The 23573-nt window shown below is 38.1% G+C and overlaps 2 protein-coding genes and 2 non-coding genes across 4 annotated transcripts; 2 read left to right on the top strand and 2 right to left on the bottom strand.

Moving 5' to 3' along the window:
* Positions 1 to 1892: 1892 nt before the first annotated feature.
* Positions 1893 to 3151, bottom strand: LOC133785496 (uncharacterized). Its single transcript, XM_062224726.1, has 2 exons — positions 2845 to 3151; positions 1893 to 2716 (listed from the first exon to the last, which is right to left on the bottom strand). The coding sequence occupies exons 1-2, from the start codon at positions 3149 to 3151 to the stop codon at positions 1893 to 1895; spliced, it is 1131 nt and encodes a 376-aa protein (XP_062080710.1).
* On the top strand, positions 2788 to 2893 carry LOC133787499 (small nucleolar RNA R71). Its single transcript, XR_009872518.1, has one exon. It is a non-coding gene; the product is annotated as a small nucleolar RNA R71 (small nucleolar RNA).
* A 4098-nt stretch (positions 3152 to 7249) lies between the features above and the next one.
* On the bottom strand, positions 7250 to 8508 carry LOC133785495 (uncharacterized). The gene is made up of 2 exons (XM_062224725.1): positions 8202 to 8508; positions 7250 to 8073 (listed from the first exon to the last, which is right to left on the bottom strand). Exons 1-2 carry the CDS (start codon positions 8506 to 8508, stop codon positions 7250 to 7252), a joined length of 1131 nt encoding a protein of 376 aa, XP_062080709.1.
* LOC133787498 (small nucleolar RNA R71) lies at positions 8145 to 8250 on the top strand. Its single transcript, XR_009872517.1, has one exon. It is a non-coding gene; the product is annotated as a small nucleolar RNA R71 (small nucleolar RNA).
* Positions 8509 to 23573: the final 15065 nt, after the last annotated feature.

The following is a 23573-nucleotide window of genomic DNA, read 5'->3' as shown; positions in this document are numbered from 1 at the left end:
TTGTTTTTTTTTCAACAACTGAGAAACTTTTTTTTAAAAAAAATGCTTCAACATCACTTTATTTACTTATTTTTCACTCTTTAAGTTTTCTTTTTTTTCCTTTTCTCTTTTTTTTTTTTTTCTTTTTTCTCTTTTTTTTTCTTTTTTTTTTTAAAAGGATAAACATAAATTAGTGATGTTGTAAGAGCTTTTACACTTCTCTCAATCATTAAAATACATTATTTACCCACATCTCAACAATCTTACCCAAACAATTCATTTCCCCCAAACTTATTTCTAAGATTATGGCATAACTCAAGGACAAGGGAAAATAGTCATGGGTACATTTTTGGCTTAATAGTGTGGTTAAACAATTAATCAAGCAAGCTAAGGCACAAAAGGGCAAACTAAGGATAAAAAAATAATATCGGTAGGCTTGAAAGGCTCAATCATTCCAAAAAAGTTGCCTAGATCATTTCCCAAAATACATGCCATCAAGGATTTCGTCTCAAAAGACAAGAAACACAAGTTCTATCTTATTCTACAATTCATTCCTCATACCCAAGTAAAACATGTATAACATAGGCTAATTACTCACATTTACACAACATATTCAAATTTCCGAGAAGCATTAATATTAATCGAAAGAGTAATCAAACCAAGCACACGGTTATTCACACAATCGCAATTTCACAAATGATGACAAACGTCAATCTTAACGAAATTTCATCGGCTTAACTATTCAACAATAAAGATAAAACTAAAATAACAAAAATTAAACAAAAAGAAAAATAATAAAAATAAAAACAAAGTCAAAATGATAAGCCCGTCCCCCAAACATAAATTTCACATTGACCCCAATGTGCACATTAGAACCCAAGAGAAAGAAACTTACATAACAACGAAAACATAAACTTGAGATGCCTCTCAAGGGCACTGTCGTTAATGTCATTTAGCCGGATGCTGACCACTTTATTAAATTCAACTCGAATCAAAACCACCCCTCATATCCTTGAGGGCCATAGTATCATGAGAAGATACTCGTTTCTTGATACTGCACATTTTTTTAACTTTCCACCGCTCATGAATCAATCGAACTTTCTCACTAAACATCCTTTTCACTTTCTTATGAACTATTCACTTTCCAACTTCAACCATAGATTTCTTCTTAGTAACTTCAAACTTACTACCCTTACTTTCCACCACATCAACTCTACAACAAGTTGGAACATCCGTTGTTGCAAAAACATTAAATGTTACCTCTTCTTTTTTACACTCGCAACTTCAACTTGCCTTTTTGCACATCTATTAACGCCCTACCAGTTGCTAAAAATGGCCTTCCAAGAATAATTGGCACATTGACATCCTTCTCCATGTCAAGTACAATAAAGTCTATTGGGAAGATGAACGTGTCCACTTTTACCATAATATCTTCAATAATTCCCCGAGGATGTGCTATTGAGCTGTCTGCCAACTGAAGAGTCATTGTTGTAGGTCTTGCTTCCCCAAGCTTCAATCTTCTGAAAAAAGAAAGCGACAATAGATTAATGCTTGCCCCTAAATCACATAGAGCATTCATGCTCTCAAAATTCCCAATAGTGCAGGGTATTGTGAAACTCCCAGGATCTCTCAGTTTCTGAGGAAGCTTCCTTTGCGGAATAGCACTGCACTCTCTGTCAATGCCACAGTTTCGTAGTCCTCCATCTTTCTATTCTTTGACAAAATCTGTTTCATGAACTTAACGTAACTTGGCATTTTCTCCAAGGCCTCTGCAAAAGGGATGTTGATATGCAGTTTCTTGAATACTTCAAGGAACTTAGAAAATTGCTTATCCAAGTTGTTCTTGCAGAGCCTTTGAGGGTAGGAAATCTTGATGTGATGGTCAATGCTCATGTGTGGTGTAACTACTTTGGTCAGGAGGTCTTCAGTAACCTTCTCTTCACCCTTCTACTTGTTCTCAATAGTAGGTGCCTGTTGATCCCTACTTGCTCATCTTTCTTCTCCATACTTGGTCCCTCATACATGGTTCCACTCCTCAAGCTAATAGCCTGACACTGTTCATTAAGATTTCCCTTCGGATTCACTTCTGTAGTGCTTGGCAAGTTACCTTGAGCTCGGCTTGACATTAATGTGGCTAACTGTCCAATCTGAGTTTCCAAGCTTTGAATTGATAACCTTGTTTCTGTCATAAATTGAGTTAACACATCAGCCTGACCATCTTGTTTTGCTTGCATCGGTTGTTGTGTAGGTCTCAATTGTTGTTGGTGAAAAAATCCAGGAGGAGGCCTTGGGTACTGAGGTTGGCTCTGCTGAAACTGCTGCTGACTACCTTGATCACTTGTCCAAGAAAAATTTGGGTGATTCTGCCACCCAGGACTGTAACTCATGGAATATGGGTTATTGGAGGGCCTTGGGAATTTCCCTAGCGCTTTCACTTGCTCGATAGGCATGTTATTAAAATCCCTCATTGTGCATTGTTCAAATGAATGAGGTCCCCCACATAACTCACATATGACTTGCATCTGCATAACGGGAGCTTGAATACTGTTTTTTTGTAACTGTTTTGTCAATGTTGCCACTTGAGCTGACAACATCGAGATGGCATCCAATTCATGCACTCCAGCCACTTTCTTAGTGCTCTCCCTTTCTGATGGCCATTGATAGTTATTCATAGCCATTTCTTCCAACAGATCATAAGCCTCATTTGCGCTCTTACTCATGAATGCTCCTCTAGGCACTACATCAATGATTGTGCGAGTAGTACCACACAAACCATTGTAGAAATTATGTACCAACATCCATCTCTCTATTCCATGATGTGGACACTTTCTGATCAAATCCTTAAATCTTTCCCATGCATCATACAAAGTTCACCCTCCAACTTGTAGAAATTATTGATCTCTCCTCTCAACTTAGCTGCCTTCGCAGGAGGGAAAAACTTGGAGAGAAACTTCTGAGCAATGTCATTCCAGGTAGTAATCGAATTGGGTGGAAAAGATACCAACCAACTCTTAGCTTGGTCCCTCAAAGAAAATGGAAATAACCTTAATCTGATGGCATCATCGCTAGCTCCATTCATTTTAAATGTCTGGTAGAGCTCAACAAAGTTAGCAAGATGCATGTTGTGATCTTCTATTGGATATCCCCCAAATTGAACAATATATTGAACCATTTGGAGTATGGCAGGCTTAATTTCAAAATTGTTGGCATTGACAGCGGGTGATTTGATACAAGATTGAACCCCTATCACAGTAGGCAACACATAATCTCTTAATCTTCTAGCTATTTGATTCAGACCATTAGTTTGATCCTAAACATCACCCCCGTTCAACACATTATTATTAATCGCCGGATCAGCCATGATAGTGTCAACCTCTGTTTCCAACTTTTTCTTTCGTTCATTCAGTCTACAAGTCTTCTATATTTCAGGATCAACAGGCACTCGAATAACAGGACCTTGGCGTCGCATAAACTACCTGGAACTTGAGATGAGAAAAATTAAGACAATGAAAGAATTAGTAAAACTAAAAATGAAATACCAAATTAGAATAAAATTCAACTATTTTAATATTAGCTAAAAACAGTCCCCGGCAACGGTGCCAAAAACTTGTTGCAAAAATTCAACACGTAAGTATACGTATCGTTTCTCAAGTAATAACTCACGGGAGTGAGATCGTTCCCACAAGGACTGTAGCTAAGTACCAATTAATTGAATTTTTATTTCTATTTGGCTATCGACAATAAATTGGTTTCAAAAATATTAAAATAACAAAAGCAATAAGTATAAAATAACACTATGAAAGAAAACAAATAATTGTTAAAACTTCAAAAATAAACAACTAAGGATTTTAATTTCATAAACTATTCACTTTATTATTTCGCTAATTAGACTTCACAATTCTGCTTCCTAAACTAATAGCGAATTAACAAAATGATTCTTACTCTTTTTCAAGAAACAAGAACCTAATTTACATGTGAGTTTTCTACATTCTTGTGATAAATTCCAACACGTAAAAGGCATTGAATACAATAATCCTAAAACTACACAATTCATATAGGTATTTTCATCCAATATGAAAATTGTGATTATTCAATCATAGCATAATCAATTCTAACTTTTCAGATTTCGAATCAAAATCATAAATCATGCAAATGGTGATTAAGCATTCACAAGCATTAAGAATAGATCAAATAATTTAGAATAGAAGTGAAGAAAGAATCATGAAATCCTCATAGAAAATAATAAAGATCCAAGGGATTACATTAAAATCCCTAGAAACAAAATTTAGTTCATAATCATAATTCTAAACATAAACAACAATGAAAAATAACATAGAATTCTAAGGTAAAAGAAAAAGAACTCTAGAGAGTGAATGGAGATGCTCCACGATGTCTTCCTTGCTCCCAAAATCGTCCTCCCCAAAATTTCCTTTCACTCCTCTCGAAATTAGGTTAAAAACCTTTTTTTTCGTCAGAAGCAATGTGGGCCGCAGCTCAACATTTCAAGCGCCGCAACCCATGTCAAAATTCCTAGGCAGCCAAAGCTAGGCGCGCCGCGGCCCAAAACATCGATTCTGTTTAAAGGGTTGACCGCGGCTCCAAAGCACTCATGCCACAGACCTTAAGACCTTTTTCAAGTCATGCATTTTTAAGCCCGAAAAATCACCAACGCCTCCAAATCACGTCAGGATCAATCCTTTGTCAAAAATATCACCGAAACTTGGATATTTCTTCTCTATTTGGACCTTTTTCCTCCAAGTACTCAAATCTCCCTTTTTTTTCAAAAAAACTACAAAAAAAACAAATAAAAGCATAAACCTGAACTAAATGAAAGAAAAATGACATAAAAGACTACCTAAAATGCCACCTAAACATCACATAAACTAGACTCAACAAACTCCCCCAAACATAACCTTTACTCGCCCTCGAGTAAAGAACAACTTCAAACTTAAAACATAACACATCACAAACAGTTAAGCCTTCATAGTGTGCACATCGCATTGTCATCATTCACAAAATATCAACTGCATTTTACAACAAGAATTTCGGTCTGATCACTCTAACAATTTATCTGAATGCCTCCATTGGAAAATATAATATGATTTGCAAATGACAAAATTATCAATTAGAATACATCATACATGTCTTACTCATACCAATAATCCACTAACCAATATTCAATATGCTTGCATACTTGCCTTTCTCCACTAATGTCAACCACTCATGTTTTGGAATCAATAGGACTTGTAAGGTTCATAACATTGTGGCTTAGGTAACGGTAGTTGAAAAGATATTTAGGCTCCATTATACCATAAACACATCAAATACCAGTTAAACCATCTTTATTTCCTCTTATAATCATCCCTCAATGCACCACTTTTGTTTTTTTTTCAACAACTGAGAAACTTTTTTTTAAAAAAAATGCTTCAACATCACTTTATTTACTTATTTTTCACTCTTTAAGTTTTCTTTTTTTTCCTTTTCTCTTTTTTTTTTTTTTCTTTTTTCTCTTTTTTTTTCTTTTTTTTTTTAAAGGATAAACATAAATTAGTGATGTTGTAAGAGCTTTTACACTTCTCTCAATCATTAAAATACATTATTTACCCACATCTCAACAATCTTACCCAAACAATTCATTTCCCCCAAACTTATTTCTAAGATTATGGCATAACTCAAGGACAAGGGAAAATAGTCATGGGTACATTTTTGGCTTAATAGTGTGGTTAAACAATTAATCAAGCAAGCTAAGGCACAAAAGGGCAAACTAAGGATAAAAAAATAATATCGGTAGGCTTGAAAGGCTCAATCATTCCAAAAAAGTTGCCTAGATCATTTCCCAAAATACATGCCATCAAGGATTTCGTCTCAAAAGACAAGAAACACAAGTTCTATCTTATTCTACAATTCATTCCTCATACCCAAGTAAAACATGTATAACATAGGCTAATTACTCACATTTACACAACATATTCAAATTTCCGAGAAGCATTAATATTAATCGAAAGAGTAATCAAACCAAGCACACGGTTATTCACACAATCGCAATTTCACAAATGATGACAAACGTCAATCTTAACGAAATTTCATCGGCTTAACTATTCAACAATAAAGATAAAACTAAAATAACAAAAATTAAACAAAAAGAAAAATAATAAAAATAAAAACAAAGTCAAAATGATAAGCCCGTCCCCCAAACTTAAATTTCACATTGACCCCAATGTGCACATTAGAACCCAAGAGAAAGAAACTTACATAACAACGAAAACATAAACTTGAGATGCCTCTCAAGGGCACTGTCGTTAATGTCATTTAGCCGGATGCTGACCACTTTATTAAATTCAACTCGAATCAAAACCACCCCTCATATCCTTGAGGGCCATAGTATCATGAGAAGATACTCGTTTCTTGATACTGCACATTTTTTTAACTTTCCACCGCTCATGAATCAATCGAACTTTCTCACTAAACATCCTTTTCACTTTCTTATGAACTATTCACTTTCCAACTTCAACCATAGATTTCTTCTTAGTAACTTCAAACTTACTACCCTTACTTTCCACCACATCAACTCTACAACAAGTTGGAACATCCGTTGTTGCAAAAACATTAAATGTTACCTCTTCTTTTTTACACTCGCAACTTCAACTTGCCTTTTTGCACATCTATTAACGCCCTACCAGTTGCTAAAAATGGCCTTCCAAGAATAATTGGCACATTGACATCCTTCTCCATGTCAAGTACAATAAAGTCTATTGGGAAGATGAACGTGTCCACTTTTACCATAATATCTTCAATAATTCCCCGAGGATGTGCTATTGAGCTGTCTGCCAACTGAAGAGTCATTGTTGTAGGTCTTGCTTCCCCAAGCTTCAATCTTCTGAAAAAAGAAAGCGACAATAGATTAATGCTTGCCCCTAAATCACATAGAGCATTCATGCTCTCAAAATTCCCAATAGTGCAGGGTATTGTGAAACTCCCAGGATCTCTCAGTTTCTGAGGAAGCTTCCTTTGCGGAATAGCACTGCACTCTCTGTCAATGCCACAGTTTCGTAGTCCTCCATCTTTCTATTCTTTGACAAAATCTGTTTCATGAACTTAACGTAACTTGGCATTTTCTCCAAGGCCTCTGCAAAAGGGATGTTGATATGCAGTTTCTTGAATACTTCAAGGAACTTAGAAAATTGCTTATCCAAGTTGTTCTTGCAGAGCCTTTGAGGGTAGGAAATCTTGATGTGATGGTCAATGCTCATGTGTGGTGTAACTACTTTGGTCAGGAGGTCTTCAGTAACCTTCTCTTCACCCTTCTACTTGTTCTCAATAGTAGGTGCCTGTTGATCCCTACTTGCTCATCTTTCTTCTCCATACTTGGTCCCTCATACATGGTTCCACTCCTCAAGCTAATAGCCTGACACTGTTCATTAAGATTTCCCTTCGGATTCACTTCTGTAGTGCTTGGCAAGTTACCTTGAGCTCGGCTTGACATTAATGTGGCTAACTGTCCAATCTGAGTTTCCAAGCTTTGAATTGATAACCTTGTTTCTGTCATAAATTGAGTTAACACATCAGCCTGACCATCTTGTTTTGCTTGCATCGGTTGTTGTGTAGGTCTCAATTGTTGTTGGTGAAAAAATCCAGGAGGAGGCCTTGGGTACTGAGGTTGGCTCTGCTGAAACTGCTGCTGACTACCTTGATCACTTGTCCAAGAAAAATTTGGGTGATTCTGCCACCCAGGACTGTAACTCATGGAATATGGGTTATTGGAGGGCCTTGGGAATTTCCCTAGCGCTTTCACTTGCTCGATAGGCATGTTATTAAAATCCCTCATTGTGCATTGTTCAAATGAATGAGGTCCCCCACATAACTCACATATGACTTGCATCTGCATAACGGGAGCTTGAATACTGTTTTTTTGTAACTGTTTTGTCAATGTTGCCACTTGAGCTGACAACATCGAGATGGCATCCAATTCATGCACTCCAGCCACTTTCTTAGTGCTCTCCCTTTCTGATGGCCATTGATAGTTATTCATAGCCATTTCTTCCAACAGATCATAAGCCTCATTTGCGCTCTTACTCATGAATGCTCCTCTAGGCACTACATCAATGATTGTGCGAGTAGTACCACACAAACCATTGTAGAAATTATGTACCAACATCCATCTCTCTATTCCATGATGTGGACACTTTCTGATCAAATCCTTAAATCTTTCCCATGCATCATACAAAGTTCACCCTCCAACTTGTAGAAATTATTGATCTCTCCTCTCAACTTAGCTGCCTTCGCAGGAGGGAAAAACATGGAGAGAAACTTCTGAGCAATGTCATTCCAGGTAGTAATCGAATTGGGTGGAAAAGATACCAACCAACTCTTAGCTTGGTCCCTCAAAGAAAATGGAAATAACCTTAATCTGATGGCATCATCGCTAGCTCCATTCATTTTAAATGTCTGGTAGAGCTCAACAAAGTTAGCAAGATGCATGTTGTGATCTTCTATTGGATATCCCCCAAATTGAACAATATATTGAACCATTTGGAGTATGGCAGGCTTAATTTCAAAATTGTTGGCATTGACAGCGGGTGATTTGATACAAGATTGAACCCCTATCACAGTAGGCAACACATAATCTCTTAATCTTCTAGCTATTTGATTCAGACCATTAGTTTGATCCTAAACATCACCCCCGTTCAACACATTATTATTAATCGCCGGATCAGCCATGATAGTGTCAACCTCTGTTTCCAACTTTTTCTTTCGTTCATTCAGTCTACAAGTCTTCTATATTTCAGGATCAACAGGCACTCGAATAACAGGACCTTGGCGTCGCATAAACTACCTGGAACTTGAGATGAGAAAAATTAAGACAATGAAAGAATTAGTAAAACTAAAAATGAAATACCAAATTAGAATAAAATTCAACTATTTTAATATTAGCTAAAAACAGTCCCCGGCAACGGTGCCAAAAACTTGTTGCAAAAATTCAACACGTAAGTATACGTATCGTTTCTCAAGTAATAACTCACGGGAGTGAGATCGTTCCCACAAGGACTGTAGCTAAGTACCAATTAATTGAATTTTTATTTCTATTTGGCTATCGACAATAAATTGGTTTCAAAAATATTAAAATAACAAAAGCAATAAATATAAAATAACACTATGAAAGAAAACAAATAATTGTTAAAACTTCAAAAATAAACAACTAGGAATTTGAATTTAATCAACTATCCACTTTATTATTTCGCTAATCAGACATCACAATTCTGCTTCCTAAACTAATTGCAAATTAACAAAATGATTCTTACTCTTTTTCAAGAAACAAGAACTCAATTTACATGTGAATTTTCTACATTCTTGTGATAAATTCCAACACGTAAAAGGCATTGAATACAATAATCCTAAAACTACACAATTCATATAGGTATTTTCATCCAATATGAAAATTGTGATTATTCAATCATAGCATAATCAATTCTCACTTTTCAGATTTCGAATCAAAATCATAAATCATGCAAATGGTGATCAAGCATTAAGAATAGATCAAATAATTTAGAATAGAAGTGAAGAAAGAATCATGAAATCCTCATATAAAATAACAAAGATCCAAGAGATTACATTAAAAAACCTAGAAAAAAAATTTAGTTCATAATCATAATTCTAAACATAAACAATAATGAAAAATAACATAGAATTCTAAGGTAAAAGAAAAAGAACTCTAGAGAGTGAATGGAGATGCTCCATGATGTCTTCCTTGCTCCCAAAATCGTCCTCCCCAAAGTGCCTTTCTCTCCTCTCGAAATTAGGTTAAAAACCTTTTTTTTTCGTCAGAAGCAATGCGGGCCGCGGCTCAGCATTTCAAGCGCTGCGACCCGTGTCAAAATTCCTGTGCAGCCAAAGCTAGGCGCACCACGGCCCTCCTTAGCCATGTCGCGGCTCGAGTCTTTGCTCCAAAACATCATTTCTGTTTAAAGGGCTGGCGAGACTCCAAAGCACTCATGCCGCGACCCTTAAGACCTTTTTCAAGTCATGCATTTTTAAGCCCGAAAAATCACCAATGCCTCCAAATCACGTTGAGATCCATCCTTTGTCAAAAATATCACCGAAACTTGGATATTTCTTCTCTTTTTCGGCCTTTGTACTTCAAGTACTCAAATCTCCCTTTTATTCACAAAAACTACGAAACAAACAAACAAAAGCATAAACCTGCAATAAATGAAAGAAAAATGACATAAAAGACTACCTAAAACACCACCTAAACATGACATTAACTAGACTCAGCAACAGGCCAAAATTGATGCATTAAATCAGGCTATCCAGCAGCTGGTGGGAAACCGAACATCCCACATCCAGTATGATCGAAGGAGAGGTACTTCGTTTATACAGAGGATTGTTGTAGCAGAAACCCCCCCAAGTTCAAGATGCCAGTACTGCCGAACTTCGATAGGTACGGGGACCCAGTATCTCATGTAAACAAGTTTAAGATACAAATGGACATCCAGAAGGTGTCGGACGATGCCCGCTGCAGGATCTTCCCCACCACCATATCTGACATTGGGCATGAATAGTTCTTTAAATTCCCTCCTGCTAGTATAGTATCATGGGAAATGTTCGTGAGGGAATTTTACGGACAATTCTACGCTGGTCGCGATACGCCAGAAGGAGGGAGAACCCTTAAAGGAATACGTCCAGCGTTTTATGTGAGCAACTGCTGGAGCTAAAACAGTAGGCGAAGAGGGAAAAATGATGGCCCTAACTGCTTGGGTAAGGCGCCATTCTCCCCTCGAATGAAAGGGGTAAAGAGTACCCAAGAGTTTCTTGATCGAGCTGATCGATACATTAAACTCGAGGATGCGACAGCCAACGAGGGAAAATCGCCTGCGAAGGACAATGGACCAAGGAAGATCTCGCCAAAGCTGCCAACGGATCAGATAAACCCAATGGCAACAACAAAGGCCACGGGAACGGGAATGGTAAAAACGGTGGAAAAGGGCGAACAATGAGCCATCAACGTCTGAAAATAAGCGCCCCAAAGGCAATAAGTATGAGCAAAGATTCCCCAATTATATGCCCCTTGTCGAAAGCAGGGCGGAGGTGTAGAGTCCCATAATTTACTTAGCTAGTTAGATAGTAGTAGTAGTTGTAATAGCTAGTATTAGTTATAGTATGTTCATTACTATGGATTTTGGTTCAAGCCGGGACTTAGTTGAACAATCGTAGAAACACTTGTAGATTTTATAAGTTTAACCTATAGTTTAAGAATATTAATTAAAACCTAAGGTGTAACTAATATGACTGATTATGAAGGTGATATTTATTATAATATAAGGTTTAGATAAACCCAATAAGGAAATGACACTTGTCATGTGTATGTTTAATGAATAATTAAGTATTTTGAGGTAATAAGAGTAATATTTTAATATCCTAGGGTCTACCAGCAGCTTTGAAATCGTTAGAGGACTTAGTCAAGGTTGTTTACTCAATTCAAATTAGGCTGAAAAAGTTCAATTACGTGTATAATATTATAGCGTATGCCGATATATCGATGACATCTTAGTATACTCTAAGGATGAAGTAGAGCACGAGGAACACTTGAGGTTGATTTTTTCACGACTGAAGGAGCATCAACTCTACGCTAAGTTCAAGAAATGTGAGTTTTGGCTTTCGCAAGTGGCGTTCCTCGGGCACATTATATCAAAAGACGAAGTTGCAGTAGACCCATCAAAGGTAGAGGCCGTGAAGAATTGGGCAAGACCAAAGAACGCATCCGAAGTACGAAGCTTTCTGGGGTTAGCAGGTTATTATAGGAGGTTCATAGAGGGCTTTTCTAAGATAGCCACTTCACTCACCAACCTAACCCAAAAACAACAAAGATTCAACTGGAATGATAGATGTGAAGAAAGTTTCCAGTTGCTTAAGGATAAGCTTTGCTTAGCACCAGTACTCTGTGTACCGACACCCAACGATAAGTTTGTAGTCTATTACGATGAATCGAGGCAAGGATTGGGTTGTGTGCTGATGCAGATTGATAAGGTGATAGCCTACGCGTCACGATAGCTGAAGGAGTACGAGCAACGCTATCCAACACATGATATGGAGTTGGCAGGGGTGGTCTTTGCGTTAAAAATCTGGCACCATTATCTTTATGAAGAAAGGTGTGAGATTTATACGGACCACAAAAGTTTAAAGTACTTCTTTACTCAAAAGGAGCTCAACATGAGGCAGTGCAGGTGGTTAGAGTTAGTGAAGGATTATGACTGCAAAATCTTATACCACCCGGGGAAGGCAAATGTAGTTGCCGATGCACTAAGTAGGAAAAGTTATGGAAGTTTAGCAACATTAGCTGGACTAGAAAAGCCACTGCAGCAGGAGCTGATCAATGTCGGAATAGAAGTAGTTGTCGGCAAACTGGCTAACTTGTCTATCCAGTCAAATCTGCTAGAAGATATACGGATTAGGAAAGAACCAGACGACACACTAACGACACACGTGGATGCAGTCAGAGAAGGCAAGACCACAGATTTCTCAATATCTAGTCAAGGTTTATTGAGATATAAGGATCGGGTATGTGTGCCAAACGATCAAGGGATTAAGATGACAATTTTAGAAGAAGCGCACAATACACCATACTTAGTTCACCCAGGGTCGACCAAGATGACTCACGACCTTAAAGTGTTATATTGGTGGCTAGGAATGAAGAAAGATATAGCGGAGTATGTGTCTAAATGCTTGGTATGCCAGCAAGTGAAAGAAAAACATCAGTGGCCTGCAGGCTTATTGCAACCACTTAGCATTCCAAAAAGGAAATGGGATGATATAGCCACAGATTTCGTGACGGGTTTGCCACGAACAAGTAAGCAGCATGATTCGGCTTGGATAGTAATAGATAGATTAACCAAGTCAGTTCATTTCCTGTCTGTTAAGACTTCGTTCACGGCAGACCAATATCCAGACATCTATGTTCAAGAGATAGTATTGTTGCATGGAATCCCCAAGACAATAGTGTCGGATAGAGGATTGGTGTTTACATCGAGATTTTGGGGAAGTTTACAGCAAGATATGGGTACTAAGATAAGTCTTAGTACAACTTTTCATCCTCAGACAGACGGGCAATCCGATTGTACAATACAGATTTTAGAAGATATGTTGCGCGCTTGTGTGCTTGATTTCGAAGGATCATGGAATAAGTACTTGCCGCTGATAGAGTTCTCCTACAACAATAGCTACCAGACAATGATCGGGATGGCACCTTATGAGTTGCTATATGGAAGAAGGTGCCGATCACCGTTGCACTGGGACGAGGTAGGAGAAAGGCAGCTTCTAGGTCTTGAAGCTGTTAGACAAGCTCAAGAAGCAGTAGCGCTAATTAGACAGCGTATGCTTGCTACTCAAAGGCGGCAGAAAAGCTATGCATATGCCAAGCGACGCGATGTGGAATTCAAATTCGGAGATCAAGTCTTCTTGAAGATATCTCCTATGAAAGGTGTGAAGCGGTTTGGGAAGAAAGGCAAGCTTAGTCCCCGATTTATAGGTCCTTTTGAGATATTGGACAAAGTGGGAGCAGTTGCGTATAGATTAGCCCTACCGCCAGCTTTAGCAGATAGTAATAATGTGTTCAACATCTCGATGTTGCATAGATATGTGTCAGACCCATCTCACGTCATAGTGTACGATACGATAGCACTCTAGAAAAACTTGAGTTACGAGGAACGAATGGTTAGCATCATAGATAGAAGGATGAAAGAATTATGGTCTAAGAGTTTTCCGATAGTCAGGGTCCTCTGGAGTAATAGTTCTGAACCGGAGGCAATGTGGGAGTTGGAGGAGGACATGTTAGCCTGGTATCCAGAATTGTTTGATAAGTAAATTTTGGGGACGAAATTCTTTGTAGTAGGGGAGAATTATAGAGTCCCAGAATTTACTTAGCTAGTTAGATAGTAGTAGTAGTAGTAGTAGTAGTAATAGCTAGTATTAGTTATAGTATGTTCATTACTATGGATTTTGGTTCAAGCCGGGACTTAGTTGAACACTCGTAGCAACACTTGTAGATTTTATAAGTTTAACCTATAGTTTAAGAATACTACCTATAACCTAAGGTTTAACTAATTTGACTGATTATGAAGGTGATATTTATTATAATATAAGGTTTAGATAAACCCAATAAGGAAATGACAATTGTCATGTGTATGTTTAATGAATAATTAAGTATTTTGAGGAATAAATTTAATAAGAGTAATATTTGAACATCCTAGGGTCTGCCAGCAGCTTTGAAGTTGTTAGAGGACTTAGTCAAGGCTATTTACTCAATTCAAATTAGGTTGAAAAAGTGCAATTACGTGTATAATATTTCAGCGTATGCCGATATATCGCAGCACTAGGTGCGATATATCGCCATACGGGGATACGAAAAACACGTAACATCGCACGGCCACCTCGACGAGCCTCGGGCATATTAGCCTAGGCGATATATCGCCTACTAGGGGCGATATATCGGCTGTAGTGGCAGATATTTGAAAAAAATTTAAACCGAGCTTAATTTATTCTTTAACCTCTTGATAAGTCCAGAATCTTTTTGACCGAGTCTTCAGCCTCTGCTGAACGATTATTCAAAGATTTTTCAATTAAAAAGCCATTATTTTATTCAAGCTAAATAAAGATCTTTTCATTCTTGAACTCTATAAATAGGACCTAGTACCCAGTCATTTATTCATTCATCAAGCTAAGTTCAGAGTCTGCAAGCTGTAGGTTATTTTAGAGTGATAAACACTTGGGTTGGGGTTATAAGCTTTATCCTTATAAGCTTAATAAAAACTAGGGAAGTAAGGTTCATAGTATATTTCGGTTCAAGGTGTAGTTCGGTATAGAACCATTCGAGGTATTCCTTATTCTAGTTCCTTTCTGTGTTATTCTTATAGTTTTTTTACTCGAAATCCTAACTCGTATTCTTTATTCTTGGTTAGGAATCTAAGATCTTGAATGTAAGATTGTTGTTGGTAAGTATCCTTTCGATGGTGTAGTTCATTCTTTTAATCCTTTTTCTTTAGTAAACTCACCTTTCTATTATGGTTTTTAGGAGTGTTCCAATGTCCCGATACTGTTCTGATATCCCGGTATATTGGTAAGGAAAATAGGATAGGATTTTATATGTTATATGTTATCTAATGATTAATGTGTTTTGAAATGTTATATTATGTATGTTGGTAGACTTGGGCATGTGACTTGTATAGCTAACAAGCCCCAATAAATTTATGGGCATATGACTTGCTTAGCAAGCAAGCCCCACAAATCTAATGGGCATATGACTTGATTAGTTAACAAGCCCCATGTAGTATAATGACCATTGTAGTAGTATATGACATATGTTTATGATATAGGATATGTTATGATATAATTTTATGTATATGATTTATATTGTTAGTTTTTCCTTGCTGGGCATTAGGATCATTCCTTTATGTTTATATGTGCAAGAAAATAGCTATGGCGGTGGAAAGGTTCTTGGCAGCTTGGGGTTGTGTATTGTGGCAAGATGGAATCGATGGACTGAGCGTTCGATTAGAGGATGAAGTCTTTAAGTCTTTAAATTACGATTTCTATGTATTATTTTCCGCACTTGGTTTTGTAACCCATTTATTTTAGTTATGTTTTGCTTTATTTTCAAAACAATGGGATCCCATATCCTAAGTAAAATATTTATGTATTCAAACCTTTTCTTTGCATAATAAAGTTATGATGTTTTCGCATGTACATTTTCTTATGATTAATATAGTAGTTATTAATGGTCCAAGGTTTAGAATAGTTGGGTCGTTACAGGAGGTATACTAGGCGACCAACTCCAATGTCCCTTATAAGCGACCAGCACCTATAAGGAAGGATATCTCCAAGAGAGATACAACAAATGCTGTCGTTTTCACAACGACTACGGTCATGACACCAATGAGTGTAACCACTTGAAGGACGAGATTGAGTTCCTTATCAAATAAGGACACCTAAGGAGGTACGTACGAGCCGCAGGAGGATCTCAGCGAGAGGCTCAAGGAGGCAACGAGCAAGCGCCTGCACGTCAACGCTCGCCACCTTTACAGCCAGCTCATGTGGTAGGTACGTTAGTCACCATCTGTGGCGGCCCACACCTTGTAGGAGATAGTGGGAAGGCAAGGGAGCGATACGCTCGGACCTTATGCCATGACCAGGACATCGAGATGATTAGTGTGGAGGATCGAGCGCCGAAACAAGCTCGAATAGAGGAAGAGTTAATAACTTTCCTTGAAAATGATGCTCAGCATGTACGATTCCCACATTCGGACCCGTTGGTCGTTGACGTCAAGATCGCCAACATGATGGTTAAGAGGGTGTTGGTTGACACAGGGAGCTCAGTCAACATCTTGTATAAGTCTTCACAGGAAAGGATGAAGTTGTCCGTCAAGGACCTGGAGCCGTGCAACCAATCCATATATGGTTTTTCTGGCGCAGGGCTCGCGCTGACAGGGTCGATTAGGCTCCCAGTTATAGCAGGAACTACGCCCGCAAACAGGACATTACTCACTACTTTCATATTAGTTGATTGTCCTTCTGCGTACAAATGCTGTAATTGGAAGGCCTTTTCTGGTCGACTTACGAGCTGTTACCTCGGTTTGGCACCTTGCAATGAAATTCCCAACTGACGCAGGGGTAGGATGCGTATTGGGAAACCAAAAAGAAGTGAGGGAGTGCTACAACTCCTCGATATCTAAGGCGAAGAAAGGTGGATTGAGGGAAACCGTCGGAAAAGAGTTGCAGACAGCCAATGAAGTACAAGCCCAATCAGGTGATTGTGTCACCAAAGAGGGTGTTGCCCAAAGCGAGGATTGGGATTTGGATCCTCGCTTTGGGGATTTGGATGAAGAAGTAGGACCCATCGAGGACCTCGAAGAGGTCCAACTCAATGAAGTAGATCCGACCAGGGTTGTGAAAGTCGGTAAAAACTTTGAGACAATAACAAAACAAAAACTGGTGGAATTTTTTTAAGAAGAACTAGGAAGTCTTTGCCTTGTCGCATAAAGACATGGTTGGAATAGACCCAGCAGTTATCAGCCATGTCCTGAACATAGACAAATGTTTTCCACCAGTACAACAGAAAAGAAGGCTGCTTGACAAAGATAGATCAAAAGCTTTAAAGGAAGAAGTCGAGAAGCTAAAGGAGAACAGATTCATCAGGGTAGCATTTTATCCATCGTGGGTCTTTAACCCCATACTAGTACCCAAGCCGAATGGAAAATGGAGAACATGTGTGGATTTCACAGACTTTAATAAAGCCTGCCCGAAATATTGTTTCCCACTCCCGAGAATCGACCAGTTAGTCGATGCCACTTCAAGGAACGAGATCCTATCATTTATGGATGCATACTCTGGGTACAATCAAATCAGTATGAACCCACCTGATGAGGATCACACTAGCTTTCAGACCGATACAGGGATTTACCGATACAAAGTAATGCCCTTCGATTTGAAAAATGTTGGTGCGACTAGTCAATCACATGTTCAAGGAGCTGATCGGTACAAACATGGAAGTATATGTTGATGACATGCTGGTTAAGTCGAAGAAGGCAGAAGAACACATAGGAGACTTGCAAGAGTGCTTCAACGTCTTATATAAACATCAGATGAAGATGAATCCCCTCCAGTGTTCCTTCAGAGTTGGATCAGGGAAATTTTTAGGATTTATAGTAAACTCACGAAGAATTGAAGCTAATCCCGAGAAGATCAAGGCCCTGGCCGATATGAAATCGGCAACAAAAATCAAAGATGTTCAAAGTTTAACCGGAAGGATCGCTGCTCTAAGTAGATTTATCTCCAAATCGACTGACAAGTGCGTCCCATTTTTTAATATACTTAGAGGCAACAAGAAATTCGAGTGGATGGAGGAGTACGAACAGGCTTTCCAGGATTTAAAGTCGCACATGTCATAGCCACTGATTCCATCTAAGCCAGTCGAAAAAGAAACTCTGTTCATTTACTTGGCGATCACGGAATATACTGTCAGTGTTGTTCGAGTAAGAGAGGAGGGAAATGTGCACAAAGTCGTTTATTATGTAAGAAAAAGGCTAATAGGAGAAGAACTGCGGTATCCGCCTATTGAAAAATTAGCCTACTGCTTGATTTTATTCTCCAAAAAGTTGCGGCCGTACTTCCAAGCTCACCCAATCATAGTTTTAACCGACCAGCATCTATGGCAAAATCTGCAGAAGCCAAAAGTCGTAGGCCGATTATTGAAATGGGCGATTGAACTTGGGCAGTTTGAAATCTCTTACTTACCACGAGCAGCGGTAAAAGGACAAGCTTTAGTTGACTTCGTCGTAGAGCTCACTGGGCTTCCAGATAGCAAGCAGACAGAAGAGCCTGAACCTCAAAGCCAAGCTAGCTCCCTCTTGGAAGTTGTTTACAGACGGTTCTTCTAATGAGCACCACGCTAGAGCTGGAGTGATTTTGGTGACGCCTGAAGGGCATCGATTCTACTGTGCAATCAGATTCGACTTCATTGCGTCCAACAACGAAGAAGAGTATGAAGCACTGCTCGCCGGGTTACGATTAACCAGAGACATGAACATAAAGTCGCTTGAAATATATAGTGACTCCCATTGGTGGTTAATCAAATTACTGGAGAATATCAAGATCGAGGTCTGAAGATGGTTGCTTACTTGAATAAAGCAAAAGATTTGTTGGAACTGTTTGAAAGCTCTACTCTCCAACAACTACCTCACGACCAGAACTCAAACATTAATGCCTTGGCCGAACTAGCGAGTGCAAAGGATGCCAACACGTTGAACATAGTGCCTGTTGAACGACTGCCCATGCCAAGCATCATCACTGAAGAAACTTCTCTGGTAATTCGGACAGCAGGTACTTGGATGGCACCTTTCACAGAGTACCTGGCACATGGAATGTTTCCTACGGACAGAAACAAAGCAAGAAACCTCTAGAGGCAAGCTGCTCGGTTTATCCTAGTTGACGGAATTCTGTACCAATGGGGGTACTCAATGCCACTCTTAAGGTGTGTCTCAAAGGAAAAGGATGAAGAATTGATGCGAGAGGTCCATGAAGGTTTCTGCAGAGATCACGCTGGGGGGCAGAGTTTATCAAAAAAGATCCTAAGGTAAGGATACGCTGGGGGCAGAGTTTATCAAAAAAGATCCTAAGACTCGATGGAATTTGTCCAAAAATGCGACAAGTGCCAGAGATTCTCCAAGATTCTGCGACCAACCCCTAATGAGCTAAAGCATATGCAAAGTCTGTGGCCATTCACAGTATGGGGAATAGAAATAATCGAGTCTTTACCCAGAGGAAAAGGTGGCATCAAATACGCCGTGGTGGCTGTCGATTACTTTACAAAGTGGGCCGAAGATGAGTCACTTGCAACCATAATGACCAAGAAAGTGTTAGACTTTTTGGTCAAGAACATAGTGTGTCGCTGTGGATTACCAAGAAAAATTGTCTCAGATAACGACACGCAGTTTGATAGTGATCTGTTCACGGATTTTGGCGAGCGGCATGGAATTGTCAAAAGCTTTTCTTCAATTGCTCTCCCGCAAGCAAACAGGCAAGTCGAAGCTGTCAATAAAATGCTAAAAGATACTCTGAAGTAAAGGGGGCATGGCCAGAGCAATTGCCTGAAGTCCTCTGGTCGTACATAACATCCCATCGAACAGCAACAGGCCATACTCCATTCTCCTTGGCCTATGGATATTAAGCTATGTTTCCTGTTTAATTAGATCTGTCATCGCATTGGAGGATGACATACGATCAAAGCTCTAATAGCCAGTTATTAATGAAATCTTTGGATTTGGTTGATGAAAGGCGCGAGCAAGCCCAACTCAGAGTAGCAGCTTACCAGCAAAAGGTCGCCTGGTATTTCAACTCTAAAGTACATGAAAGAAAATTTAATGTGGGAGATCTGGTACTTAGAAGAGTTTTTCTTTACACCCGCGATCAAGCTTCTAGAGTACTCGGTCCCAACTGGGAAGAACCGTACCAAATCGAAGAAGTCCTCCATCCAGGCACTTATAAACTTGCTTGCTTAAATGGAGATCTCATTCCTCGCTATTGGAATGGAGAACACCTGTGCAAGTACTATCAATGAACAATTCTTCTTAAAGAATCGTCTTGTATTAATTTTACTTTTTACAAGTTTATGAACAAGGGTTAGTCATTCTTGTGACTGATCGCTTATAAGTGTAAGATCATATTCTTGATCGCTCGTACAGACACCATTGTCCATCTATTACGAGAAATAAAATGGATTGTGTGCAGCCAATCAATCTTGCCAAACTATTGTATTTATTACAAGTATTTGCTCATTACGTGTGTTGTTTTGCTATATTATCATTTTTAAATCTCTATTACGAGCAGAAATATCCGAACCGAACAGGTTTTGGTCAAGGAAAGTGAACGAGGCCCTAAAGCTCCTCAATCACTTGGGGGCATATAAGGTATCTAGTAAGCAAAGCATATCAACAGGTATTTAAACACACGAGCAAAATAAGTGAAAGCATACTACTGTACTTAGAGTATTTTTCAAAATTTTGTTATTTTTCTAAATCAAACCAAAGTGCTAAGCTAAGTTCGGTCATGCAAACAGATGTTATAATAAAATGTAACTATTATAATATCAAAAGCGAAAACCTATACACCGCGAGCAGTCACTGCTCGGATGTAATTGCCTATTAAAAGGAAAAAGCTGCCCATGCAGCAATAAAAGTATAAATTGTCTTTACATCATGAACCGTAGGTTGTGTGACTCAAAATAAAACTTAAAAAATAGATAAAATCGTGCAGTAGCCGAAGGATTCTGCTGAGGCTCTTGAGGCTGCTGGTCGACTGTGGCTCCAACATCATCTTTGGCACCATCAATGCTTGTTGCCAGGGATATTTCGGGGGATGCTTGAGCCTTCTCTCCCTCTTCCAGACGAGCAGTACACCTCACCAATTCATCCTCCCTTATTGAGTCAGGTAGATAAGTAAAGTCAGCCTTGGGGTTGCTCTTCCAGAACATGTAGAAGCACTGGATGCTACTCCTTCATATTTCTCTAGGTTGCACTCATTAGCCTCTTATAGGTCAGCAACCTCCTTGCGGCTAATCTCCAACTCAGATTGAAGCTTGTGGGCTTCTCGGTAGTTTATCAGTGAGACTTCCTTATATTTATCTTTGGAGGCAGTAATTTTCGCAACAGAGTCATCTTTCTTCTTCAATTCCTCCTCAAGATTGGCGATCTTAGCCTCAGCTGCTCGCAACTCCTCGGCATGCTTGGCCTCGGCTGCCTTTCTCTTCTCGACCAGCCTCTCCTGAGCCTCCTTGATCTCTTCAGCCTGTTTGGCAGCCATCTCCTCTGAGCGGCGCCAACCGGTGTTCATGGTCAGAATCCCCTGCAATCAGAAAATAAAAGTAAAAAGTTTGTTAGTATCTATTAGAGAGATGTAATGACCCAACTACTCTAGAATTTGGACCATTAACAAAAACTATACATAGACACTAATTTTTAATAAAACTTACAAGTGAAATAATCATTACTTCATTAAAACTTGTAAATCAAATGTTAAACTACATAAAATTTAAAGTAGGATATGGGATCCCATTGTTTTAAAAGAAAAACATAACATAATTGTAAATAAACGAATTACATAATAAAGTGCGGAAAATACTTATAAAACCATAATTAAAGAGACTTCATCCTCGAATCGAACACTCGGTCCTTTGACTCCATTCCGCCTCAATACACATCCTCAAGCTTCCAAGAACCTTTCCCGCCATCAAAACTATTTTCCTGCACATAAAAACATAAAGGAGTGAGCCTAATGCCCAGCAAGGAAAATCTAACACATAAATCATATACATAAAATTCATAATGCAACATAAAACATATCATAAACATATGTCACACATACTATAATGGCCATTATTACTTGGGGTCCTACAAACTAAACAAGTCATATGCCCATTAGATTTGTTGGGCTTGTTAGCTAAGCAAGCCATATGCCCATAAAATTATTGGGGCTTGTTAGTTGTATAGGTCATATGCCCAAGTCTACAAACATACACAAATCATAAGTTAACATAACACTTAAATCATAAGATAACACATAACATAACATATAAAATCCTATTCTATTTTCCTTACCAAAAGTACCGGGATATGAGAACAGGTTTGGGACTTTGGAACACTCCTATAAACCATAAATGAAAGGGTGAGTACACTAAAAAAAAGGGATGAAAGTGATGAAAGAGCTATACCATCAAAATATACTTACCAAGAATCTTATGTTCAAGATTTTAGATTTCCTATCCAAGAATAAAGAATAAAGTTAGGGTGCTGAGTAGAAAACTATAAGAACTTAAAGAAAACAATATCAAAATGAGCTAGAGTTTGGAATACCATGAATGCTTCTATGAACAATCTAAAACTTGAACCGAAATGCACTATAAACCTTACTTCCCAAGTGTTTGGTAAGCTTATAATGATTAAGCTTATAATCCCTAATCCAAGTGTTTACACTCTCAAAATAACCTAGCAGCTTGCAGCTTCTGAACTTAGCTTGATGAATGAATAAATGGCTGGGTACTAGGTCCTATTTACAGAGTTCTAGAATGAAAAGATCTTCATTTAACTTGAATAAAATAATGGCTTTTTAAGTGAAAAATATTTGAATTATCGTTCAGCAGAGGCTGAAGACTCGGTCACAAAGATGCTGCACTTATCAAGAGGTTAAAGATTAAAAAGGGAACATTTTCAAAAACATTCAAAAGTATATTAAAGGAGCCGATATATCGCCCCTTGTAGGCGATATATCGCCTGGGCCAACTATTGGAAAAAGCTTAGACAGGATATTTATTTATTTTCATGTATATCTAAAATTAAACAAATTAATACAAGATAGCCTAAAACATGTTTCTAAAATTGAATTCAAAGATAAACAAATAATATGATACTTACAGTATACGCAGCGGAATTAAGAGTCATTCCTTCAGTTTCTCTAACTCTTGTATCCTTTCTGTCGCAGAGTATTATCAAGAAACTGAACCGATCTTCTATTTTCTTCACGATCTTCCAATGTATCCTTAGAACCACCTAGAATAGTGTGGGAAATTCTCAACACATGAGATAGATATAGAGAGAAGAAGAGAAAATAACAAAGAGGTTTAGAAAAGGACTTGTGTTTAGAGAGAATCTAAAACTATCAGAAAATCTGACTTGAGACTTATCTGTAATCTTTTGAAATCTTCTCTCTAAGCACTCCTTTTAAAGACTCAATTAGGCCATTTAATTTAATTAAAAAATAAATAAAATAACAGCCATTTTGAATCCCTAGGTCAAAATTATCATGGGCTATAGGCCCGTGAAATTTCCCATTTGATTATAAGCCCATTGGACTTAAAATCAAGGCCTGTATTATTTTCTATTGATTTAATTAATTAAATAATTATTTAAATCCTTTATCAAATTAATTATTTATAATTTGAACCTTGATTTAAATTTATTTATTAATTTAGATACAAATTTATCTTAATTAATAAATCTGCCATAATTTCTCTTTTCTTCTCAAAATTACACAACTCTGTGAAACTATCCAAAATT

This window comes from Humulus lupulus, chromosome 6, assembly GCF_963169125.1.
Source record: "Humulus lupulus chromosome 6, drHumLupu1.1, whole genome shotgun sequence".
Classification (NCBI taxonomy): Eukaryota; Viridiplantae; Streptophyta; class Magnoliopsida; order Rosales; family Cannabaceae; genus Humulus; species Humulus lupulus.
This window is presented reverse-complemented; position numbering and strand designations above follow the sequence as displayed.

Excerpts from the sequence above, each read along its gene's own strand:
- LOC133785495 (XM_062224725.1), bottom strand. The coding sequence starts at position 8,508 with ATGGTTCAATATATTGTTCAATTTGGGGGATATCCAATAGAAGATCAC. Across the intron at positions 8,074-8,201 it reads CAAGTTGGAGGGTGAACTTT|TGCCTAGAGGAGCATTCATG; the intron begins GTATGATGCATG and ends TCATTGATGTAG.
- LOC133785496 (XM_062224726.1), bottom strand. The coding sequence starts at position 3,151 with ATGGTTCAATATATTGTTCAATTTGGGGGATATCCAATAGAAGATCAC. Across the intron at positions 2,717-2,844 it reads CAAGTTGGAGGGTGAACTTT|TGCCTAGAGGAGCATTCATG; the intron begins GTATGATGCATG and ends TCATTGATGTAG.